At 35.1% G+C, this 11,110-nt stretch overlaps 1 protein-coding gene across 1 annotated transcript; it reads left to right on the forward strand.

Moving 5' to 3' along the window:
* The first annotated feature begins 1,624 nt into the window (after positions 1-1,624).
* LOC147383876 (uncharacterized) lies at positions 1,625-8,533 on the forward strand. The gene is made up of 2 exons (XM_086426735.1): positions 1,625-1,922; positions 8,183-8,533. Exons 1-2 carry the CDS (start codon positions 1,667-1,669, stop codon positions 8,341-8,343), a joined length of 417 nt encoding a protein of 138 aa, XP_086282861.1. The 5' UTR covers positions 1,625-1,666; the 3' UTR covers positions 8,344-8,533.
* The last annotated feature ends 2,577 nt before the right edge of the window (positions 8,534-11,110 follow it).

Here is an 11,110-nt window from a genome sequence, read left to right on the forward strand (position 1 = left end):
TGAAAATTTAGATTATTTCAATTAAACTTTAAAAAGAAAAAAAAAATTTAACATTATAATTGTAAGTAGCTTGTATACTTGAATTATATATGTGCACAAGCGAACCAAGATCAGGAATTAATCTAGAAAATCAAAGCAAACCTAGAAACGAATTATCTCTATCAATCCCTATGAATCGATTCGGATTCACTCTTGTAAGGAATAAGAGTGGGGAATAATCCTAATGGATCAAATCCAAACCTATTCCAATCAGGCCAAATAAAAATAAAAAACACTTATCTCCAACCCTACCTCAGGCTGGCCCACAATCATTTGTGTGGGCTGGCCCGATCTCAACCCGATTGATGGAGGAGCTTGGGCTGAGTTATGTAGAATATGAGTTGACTTCGGTTACAATAACTCAACCTGACCTCACTTCCAGACGGGCGGATTTAGAGTGGGGGCTATGAGGGCACTTGCCACCACAAGATTTTTCAAAGTCTATGAATTAGTGAGCTATTGCGACGGATTTTAGAGGCAGATATAAAAATGGACGACTATTGCCCCCACGAATTTTTTTTTCCAATCTTAGTTGCCCCCACAACTATTTTTTTTTACTCTTAGTTGTCCCCACAAAAAAATTTCTCCTCTTGGTTGCCCCCACATGGGAAAAATCCTGGCTCCGCCCCTGAATTTATTGTTAGGGTTAACCTGATTTTAGAAATTCAAGCTTGGATTAATGAACTCAGACTCAGTGCTCGAGTTGAGTTGAACTTGGCTTGAGGGCTCCATCACTTGAGTTGAGAATGGGTTTATCCTTCAACCCACCCAGGTTGCAGCGCTACGTGTATGTCCACAAGTATTTTGGATGGGCCAAGCTCCCAAACTCAAGCCTAGTACTAAAGATGAAGTGGGGCTAACCCAACCCGATTATTAAATAACCCTAGTAGCCCAAATCAAATCTGGCCCATGATAGGGTCGGTTGGTGGAAAATCCAGCCCATTGAAAGCCTTAGTGCTAGGGTTGTCAATGGATCGGGTCCATATCGGATCATGGTTGATTTGGTACCGATCCAATAAGGATCAGGTTTGAGATTGATCCAATAAGAATCGAGTCGACCCTTATCGAATGAACTTTTATCAGAACTCAATATTAAGATCCAGATCAGATCCATTAACAATTGGGTCTGGATCAGGCCAAACCCGATTTTATATACAAAATCTAAATAAACTTCAAAAATCTCAACAAATATATAATATAATTTATATATTTTCTAACATATTGGTCTATATCGGATCAAGACATAATTGATCCAGATCCGATCCAATAAGTTATCGGATTGGATCTTTAATGGAAGATAATGATCTTCTAACACCCCCCTCTGACATACGCCCTCTGACATGGCATGTGCTAGAACCAAAGATCTTTTTCATCGAGATAAACAAATGTACATATTTATGGGGATGCGCAGTTGTGTATCCCAAGGAAAAAGATCTATGGTTCTAGCCCATGCCACGTCAAGGAGCCTAAGGGGGCATATGTCAGAAAGAATCCAAAACATCGATCCAGACCCAAAGATATCGGGTCTGATCCGATCCATTGACAGCCCTACAAAGGGAGCATCACTTCCATTGCTTTAGGTGTTTGTTTATTGGTTGGTTTAGTTGGTTTTGGAAATTTGGATTGAATGGTCATGCTTCTGCTATCTCTCTCTTTTCAGAAACTACCCTTAATCTCTCCTCCCTCCTTACTTCTCCTGAAGCGTAGAAGAAGAATAACAACAACATCTCCTCTTCTTGCTGTTGAGAAAGAATCAGACTTTGAGTTAGATAGAGATAAGGCCCGAGAAGCCTTGCAAAATCTTGATCAACAGCTCCAAACTCTCTCCCAGAAAGAAATCACTCCACCACCCAAGAAAAGAATAATTTCTTCTCCCAAATTGGGTAATTTTTCATCTTTTGTTTCTATAATTTCTTTGGCTCCTTGGTCTTTTTTTTTTTAATGATTTGGGTGATTATATCTATGTTTTGATGAGACCCAGTTCTTGATTTTGCATGATTTGAAGTGAAATTCACAAGTATAGTTGTTGACTTGTTGTTTGGTATCTTGGATTGCTAAACTCCTCCATTGTTGTTTTGTAAAAGTAGCTCTGTTAGAGGATTATTATTGGCAGGGGCGGGGCTAGTTAGGAGCTGGTGGGGGCAATTGCCCCCACCGAACTTTGAAACACCCCTATATTTTCAACTACTTACATGCCCCATTTGTCCCCATTCCCTCACCTCTCTCCCCATTTGCCCCCCACACCCTCACCTCCCTCCAATTTTTGCCCCCACCGAACTTCGAGACATCCCTATATTTTCAACTAATTACATGCCCCATTTATCCCCACTCCCTCACCTCTTCAATTTTTTGTTGATGAGATTGCCTCTTGACCGGGACTTCTCAAATATTAATTGGAAATGACCTAAATATCATTTTCTTCAACTTCTAACTAAAAACCTCTTAATTTCTCCCTAAAACCATTCAACTTCACTATACAACTAACCATAGTTTGCCCCCACTACAGGAAAATCCTGGCTTCGTCCCTGTTTCTATTTATGATTTATAACACGTTTAGTTGACACAAAATTCAAGTAGATAGACTTGGATTGAATTTGGAGTTCAATTTGGTATTAATACACATTTGAACCAACTGGTTGAGTTGACTCGGCTATGATAAAAATTCTTTCGTGTTTCGCCACCATACAATGAGTTGTTTATAAATGAAAAAAATGTTGGTGTGGTAATATAAGTCTTACTAATTGTAGTTCCCACATATACCTATTCATAGTATGTGTCATCTATCAAGTAGGAACAAGAGATTCATGTATTATTTTGGCAATAAATTCTTATAGACTAATGATTTTGACTCCGCCCCTACCCCCTACTCCCCATATTCTCTTGATGTGGCATGTGCTAGAACCATAGATTTTTTCCTTGGGACACATTACTACACATATGTTCTAGCACATGCCACGTTAGGAGAGTATGTCAAAGGCAGAGGGGGTGGGGAGACAGAAAATGACGACTCATTCTTAAATGAAATATGAAAATCCAAATAAAATTATTTCGATGTTTTTGCTTTTCATTTTTTGTACTTCATTATAAGAAATTTAGTCCTACATTGACTAAAGAAAGAATAGTAAAGTAGGTTATAAGTATTTTTGGCTAGCTTATGATACGAACTAAGACGAATAACAATTAGGTAGACCATGAATTCTTGCACCCATTTCTCTCTCCGCCTTGTCATCGAGAATTTCTTCTCACATTAGAATAATCCACTTTTGCTAGTTTTAATTTTAGTTTCTTCACAAAAACTCCAAACCCTGAAACGATGAAAGAGTCTCATCCTCTTGAGGGCATATATAGAGAAACCCTAGTTTGGATAATTTATTATAATCAAGGGCGAAGCCAGGATTTTCCTGTAGTAGAGGCAAACTATGGTTAGTTGTATAGTAAAGATGAATGGTTTTAGGGAGAAATTAAGAGGTTTTTAGTTAGAAGTTGAAGAAAATGATATTTAAGTCATTTCCAATTAATATTTGAGAAGTCCCGATCAAGAGGCAATGTTATTAACAAAAAATTGAAGAGGTGAGGGAGTGGGGACAAATGGGGCATGTAATTAGTTGAAAATATAGGGGTGTCTTAAAGTTCTGTGGGGGCAAAAATTGGAGGGAGGTGAGGGTGTGGGGGAAAATGGGGAGAGAGGTGAGGGAATGGGGACAAATGGGGCATGTAATTAGTTGAAAATATAGGGGTGTCTCAAAGTTCTGTGGGGGCAATTGCCCCCACCAGCTCCTTACTAGCCTCGTCCTTGATTATAGTCATATGCATATGGTTATTCAAGGGATCCTGACCATGTATAAAATTCCATGTTCATTATTTATTTATTTATTAAATAAAATATGTTGGTTCGAAGCAGGTTTGTAGAATATTGGCAATTCATAGAACCGAATTTAACCAAACCGAACCGATTTTAATTCGGTTTGATCTTGTTGATGACATTTGTCCCCACTCCCTCACCTCTTCAATTTTTTGTTGATGACATTGCCTCTTGACCGGGACTTCTCAAATATTAATTGGAAATGACCTAAATATCATTTTCTTCAACTTCTAACTAAAAACCTCTTAATTTATCCCTAAAACCATTCATTTTCACTATACAACTAACCATAGTTAGCCCCCACTACAAGAAAATCTTGGCTCCGCCCCTGATTATTGTTGCAATTTTTGGTTTTAGAACAATTAGATAATTATCAATTGGGACAAAACCCAATTCTATATTATAGTTTACGAATTATAGATGCAGTTCTCGGTGTTTACGTGTCGCGGATTGCTAATGTGCACTGAAAATGATTCATTGTTAGCTCTGTTTAGTACTTAATTTTTTTTTTTCCAAGATCTTGTGGAGGATAAATGGAATTTTGGGGTTTATACGTGTATGTTTCTTATTTGAGAGATGGGTGCATTTAAGCTTATTATAACCAACTCATTCCATAATTTGACATTAGGTTTGTAATTTTTTATTTATGTGTTTCTTAATCAAAGAGATGGGTGTGCTTAGGCTTAATATAACGAATTCATTCCATACTTATGTTATGGTTTGTGGAACTTGATGGTAGTGGTCAACAAGGAGTATTGTTCATCATTTAACGTAGTGTTTGCCTGGAAGGTTGGGGTTCGGGCGAGGAGCTCTCGATAGAAATTTTCTCGAGGGTATTTCTGTAATTTCCTTGGGGTATCTATTTGGAAAATTACTTAAAAGGACGTTGGTGGAGGGGCTTCTTTCTAAATAGTCCCTAAGTTTTAGGCAGCCTCTTAATAGTCCATTTAGTAAACTTCTTCTTTCTTAAAGGTCCCTGGACCTCATTTCCCACATTTCTCATGCTTGGATCCCCTAACTGTTCGAAGTCATCGTTTTCATTCAAAAAAATTGGACTTTTGTCATCTCAATTGAGTTTTGGAGGCTCCATTCCATCGGAAATGATTTATAAAGGAAGAAGAAACCATTTTCAAGAGTTTTTTCAAACATTTTGAAGATGTATGTAAAAAACTAGGGTTTTTTTCACTTTTTTTCTTAGTTTTTAAATGAATATCAATCAAGAATGGTTCTTTTGGGTTGAAACCATCCAAACAAATCATTATCTCAAGTTTTTAGTCGATATTTCTGTTTATTTTGGTAAAAAATACTCGAAAATGGTGGGTTTTACCAATGTCGAGTTCACCATTTTATTTATTGTCGAGTTCTACAATAAATAAAGTTGTGAACTCGACAATATATAAAAAAGCGGTGAGTTCACCAATAATGAGGGACCATTACTAACGGTATGTTTGATTGCATGGAAACTGACTTCTATGGAATTTGAAATCCATGGAAAAATAATGGTGGAAAATAGGTAGGGTTGGAAAATCAAATTCCATCGTTAAATTTTACTTGGATAAAATCATTGGAAAAATATTTGAGGAAGATGAAGAAGAAGAGGAGGAGGAGGAGGAGAAAGAGGATGAGAAGAGAGGGAGAGGCTTGGGGCGGTGAAGAAGAGGCTTGGAAATGATAAGATGGAAGAGGAGAGGACATGGTGGTGGTGGCAGTAGAGGTAAGTGAGGAAGAAAAGGGGAGAACGTGGTGGTGGCAGAGGTGAAGGAAGGTGAAGGAGAAGAAGAAAAAGATGAAGAATGTGGATGGAGATGATGACGATGGCGAGGTTAGTGTGATGGTAGCTATGGTAGTAGTGGTAGTGGTAGGGAAGAAAAAGATGATATTTTGGAGATGGAAAATATGGGTTGATTTCACTTTCCTACCCATATGGGTGGAAAAGTGAAATCCATGTTTTGGTGGACTTTTTGATTGGGGTGGAAAATCAATTTCTATGGAAATATGCAATCAAACACATGAAAAATGTCATTTTTCATGGAAATTGATTTTCCACCCTATTTTCCATGTGCAATCAAACATACCCTAAATGTCCTATCAAGCTACCACGCAAAACTCAAGGACTAATTAAAAAGAAATCCCTCCGCTAGAGTCCTTTCAGTAATTTTCCATTTTTATATCTCTTTTCGGTGAAAGGGTATAATTTGTAACTGTGATTTTTCTCTTCATAGTGAAATCAATGTGATCCGTGGATGTAAAAATCTCTGTATTTTTTGTGTGTGATTGCATTTTGATTGTTTTATTTCTTTATTGTGCTTGGATCAATTTCTTTACAATTTAGATATCAGGTTTGCACTGCTTCGCAAACCATGATTTTTGTGTTTGTTTATGAATTCTAGAAATTGTATTTTCATTTGTAGGAGTTTATGTAACTTAGGCGTGAGCATATTTATTGGTGTCATCTATGGCTACAAGGTGTATGTCCCATGAAAAACCTAGAAAGCCTGCACGCCCCATACGTATATAACAGTTATAAGATGTTAGAATAGATTAGAAAGGACAAATGCTGACCTCCAAATCCATGGCATGTTCTCCATCTCTTATTGGAGAAATAGTAATTTATGAAGAGCAGAGTTTTGCCATTATTTTGTTGACAAAGACATTTATGTCGTAAACTTAAGAATTTAACAGAACAAAAAAGAAAGTATCGAAATGTAGGCATCACAATAGTAGAGAAAACAAGAGCCAGTGAAGCAAAAGTAGTGGATAAACATGATAGATTCTACTGGCTCAGAAGAGTGTTATTCAATCTAAACAAGGACCTCGATAGAAAGATTTTTAAAAGTAGATGTCGTCTACATGTACACATCCCCATTGCGAAAGATCAATTAGTGTGGTTTAGTCTATTGAAATAATAAACAATGAGGTTGTTTTCGTCACTTATGGTTGTTTGCATTAGTAATGAAGGATTATATTTTTGACGTTCAAGTTTGTATTACTTAAATACTATTTACTACTTACTATGTTGAGTTTAGTCCGCCATTAGACACTCATTGTTGTGTCTCTCTCCTTATAAGCTCTTGGGCCACTCCACTCATAGCCAATTGGTTTTGAGTTGGACCCCCAAAATTTTCATGGTATCAGAGTGGGCCTTTCTCTCTTCCACGTCACCCAGTTCATATATCCAATGTGCTTTGGCCCTGTTCTGCTCACACATGAGGAGGCATATTGAGTTTAGTCTCACATTGGACACTCATTGCTTTGTCTCTCTCCTTATAAGCTTTTAGGCTACTCTAGTCATAGCTAATTGGGTTTGAGTGGGTTGGGGTACTTACTTTTTTATACATATCTAATGAGATAGTGATCTGTTTCTTGATCAATTCAAACAAACATAGAGGTAATGAAGAAAAAACAAGGCTAATGAATATAAAATGGGTTAGAAGACGTGGTTCTGGACATAATGGAATGGAGGAACAAGATTCATTTAACCGATCCCAAATATGTGGGATATGGCTTTGATGATGACGATGATGATAGAAAATATGTCATTTTTTGTCAAAATGTCGAAGAGATATAAAACAGCGGTGGGAACCCACACTAGTCAGACCTTTGTTTGGAACAAAACCTAAACGTGGGGCTAATCCTAGCTCTTGGATTGCCCTCAACTCAACAAATCTTAGCTACTTTACTTCAAGAAATTAAAGAATTGCCCCAAACATTAATATCCCACTCTCTATTCCAAATTGTTCTAGTACAAGGATTTCCTCCATTTGGTGCCTCATTAAAGCCTAATGAGATTACTATTTGGTTCTACAATTGGACCTAATCGGCTCCATCAGGCATTGATGTATTACACTGTGTGCTAGGATCTGACCCAATATTAATTGGGTTAAAAATTATGGAACGATATCTGATAATGGTTTCTATTAATGAAGAGTCACGAAAAATACAATACAATTTTTAGGGTTTTCCAGAAGATAAATATATATAGCGCCTAGGGCTTCCAATGCATTTTCTACTTCCCAAAATACCCCTAGAAGTTGCACGTCCCCCAAACCTCAAGTCCTTGTAAACGTACCCGGGTCCAACGTGCCTCCAAAGATATGATTAAAAATTAGGGACACAATGCTTTTCATATTTTATGTAAACGAATAATTAGATCGTTGTTATATAGAATTCATTTGATCTCAAGACGTGAGCCGCCTCTAGTAGAAGTCCAATTCAATTCATGTTAGAATCTGTAGCACTAACTTCATGATCTAACACTATTATTTTTGAAACCAAATGCAGTTTCAGAAGCCGATCGTGTCAAGGATATGATGATGAGGGAAAAAATGCCAGAATTTTCCGGGTCTTATCTTGCATATTCAGGATTCGCTCTTCTCGCCCTCTCCATACTTTACAATATAGTTTTTATTACCATTATCCAACCATCTGTGGATGGCAAATGATCTCTTCTTAATATATATTTGACTTCTAAGCTTTTTGTTTAATGTTGAAGTCAAAATTCTAACCAGTTTTTATAACATGTAATATTGTTTATTTCCATCATTTTGAAACTAAAAAATCCCAAAATCAAGAACGTTGAATTGCATCATCCATGTTTAATAAAAGTTGTATGTTATTATATTGATTATTAAATATGCATATTGTTGAGAAAAAGAGTAACAATCGAAACAAAACACAAATCATGCACAAAAACACATAATTTTACGTGGTTCCCTCAAGATTGAGGTACATCTGCAGATCACATCGATTCTACAATAAAGAGAAAACTCGTAATTATAGATTAAACCCTTTCACCAAAAACGAGAGAGAAATATTCTAGGAAACTTAACTAGGTTTTATATAATAATAGTGAAATTACATAATAATAGCTCGACCAGTGTGAAAGTGTGGTTTGATTTTGAAAGTGTGGTTTGATTTTGAATTACAGTACCTCCTTGTTGACTAGTACTATCAGGCTCCACAAACCACGACACATGTCTACCTATTTTGTGTTATATGTTAATAATGGAGTTCTTGTAAATATTATTTGAGAAGAAATTTTTCGAGAATAATGAGAAGAAGTTACCGGCCTTTCGTGATTCCATTAAATTTTTTTCGCAAGAGCTGGCACACCAAGTCGAGGCTTATCTAAACATGAAAGGAAGCCGATAAGAATTAAAATGTTGATAGAATTTTAGTAGTGCAAAATTATGTTCGTGGGAACGAAATAACAATAGTAAGTTTTTTAGATAGTTAGAGGTGGTACTTAAGTTCGAGTTGATGAAGAACGTCAAACGTGACTTTAAATAAGGAAAAAAAAATGTGTTCATAGAAAAGTCAATCTAGGATTTCACATAATTCTAGATCGACAAATCACACGAACCCATGTGTGTCAAAAGCATTTCTAAGTTACAAAATTACTCTTATTAGGCTTTGTGCTACTACTCATTCAGGATTCTGTGAAATCAATGATTCACTTCTCTATAAGCAAAGAAATCTCTCTTTTAAGGATAATACTTTTATTAAATTTATTAAATATTTTGAAATTTATAGTTATTTTTATTTTCTATTTTTTTACATTAAACATAAATCATTTAACTCCATTAAAATAGTCAACCACATTGGACTAATTTAAAACATAGAGAAAAAAAAAAATTGCTTAAACTTTTAAAAGATTTTCAACTACATAGCAAGTTGGAATTTCATGATCGGTTGACTAAGTAAAAATGATATGAAATCTAAACCGTTAAAACACAAAATCCAATGTTCATGATAAATGTCAATAAATATACTAAAGTATTTCAATACTGATCAGTGGACTTGACATATAGAGTTTTTCATTTTTTTAATGAGTCACTTTTGTTGAGTCAATAGATCTCAGAACTAAATAATATATTGAAAGGTTTACGTTGCAAACCTAACTATTGCATTTTTATTACAGAAACTCCCTTAGAGTTCTAACAACTCCAAGGGAACCTTCCTTTATAAAGTTTGTTATTCAACAAACTCTGCAGTGGCGATCCACGTCATAAAATTCAAATTTATGAGATTAATTTGTTATTTCGAAAATAATTTGTGGCATCCAAAAAAATGATTTGATGCCACAGAGTTATAAAGAACAAAATTCTAAGAACTTTAATAAATAAAAACGGAGTTAATTTTCACCATTAAATTTTAATTTTAAATTTACTTGTAGATCAAGCTAAAAAAAATAAAAAATCCTTAATTTTTTTTTTTCCTTTTGAATCTGAATTTTTCCATAAAATCTAGAACGTTGGGTTGTTGAATTGCTAATTTGATAATACATGTGGGCCCAATTACCCTTAGTAAGATTTGAAATCTTACTAAGTTAGTCATGATAGGCTGATTCACAAAGTAAGGTTTGTTTTTGTAATAAAATTGCAAGAGATAGGTCTGTCTAGTAAATCTCTCTAATATATTATATATTAATTAAACTATTTAAATGTGAGTATTTATTTATCATCATGAGCTAAGAAACCACTCATGACTATGTCAATAATGTGTATGATTACAAATTAATTAAATTCAAAGACTAAAATCCAACAATTAAGATGCTTTTTGGTGTTTAGATGCACCAAATTTTTTGAATATTTTTAGGTGGGCCCAAAAGAATCTAGCACGTGGCATGCAATGGAGACTTTGGAGCTGGGAAGCTACAGAAGTCCTTATAGTACATAATAGGACTGACCATGATCCGAAAAATATCCGTTGTCCAAACTGGTCTAATCCAAAAAACATGAAAAATCGGATTTTCAGATTGGATTCAGATTAAAATCTTAGATCGGAAATAATTTCGGATCGGATTCAGATGCACGTTAATCCAATCTGAAAAAAAAAAAAAAAAATCCAATCCAAACATATTTCAATATATATTTTTTTTTGAATAAAACATTTGTCTTTTTTATTTCTCTTTATATTTGTGTAAAAAAAATTAATTTTTTTAAATTTTATATTTTTTGAACATGTAATTTAAAAATAAGGCATGTATTCGGATCGGACTGGATATGTTTAGATTAAGGATGAAATGAAACAGATTGAATTCGGTTTATATATTCATTAATCCGCTCAGATCGGATCGGGTACATCTTAAAATTTTTCATATTGGTATTGGAGTGGCACTGATTCGGTATAGAACCGATCCACGAGCTCACAATTTGAATAGTTGAGATTGAATGAATTTTACAACTTGAATGGACAATATGGTAAATC

Source organism: Akebia trifoliata, chromosome 15, assembly GCF_017979445.1.
Source record: "Akebia trifoliata isolate Shusen 1 chromosome 15, ASM1797944v1, whole genome shotgun sequence".
NCBI classification, from domain to species: Eukaryota; Viridiplantae; Streptophyta; class Magnoliopsida; order Ranunculales; family Lardizabalaceae; genus Akebia; species Akebia trifoliata.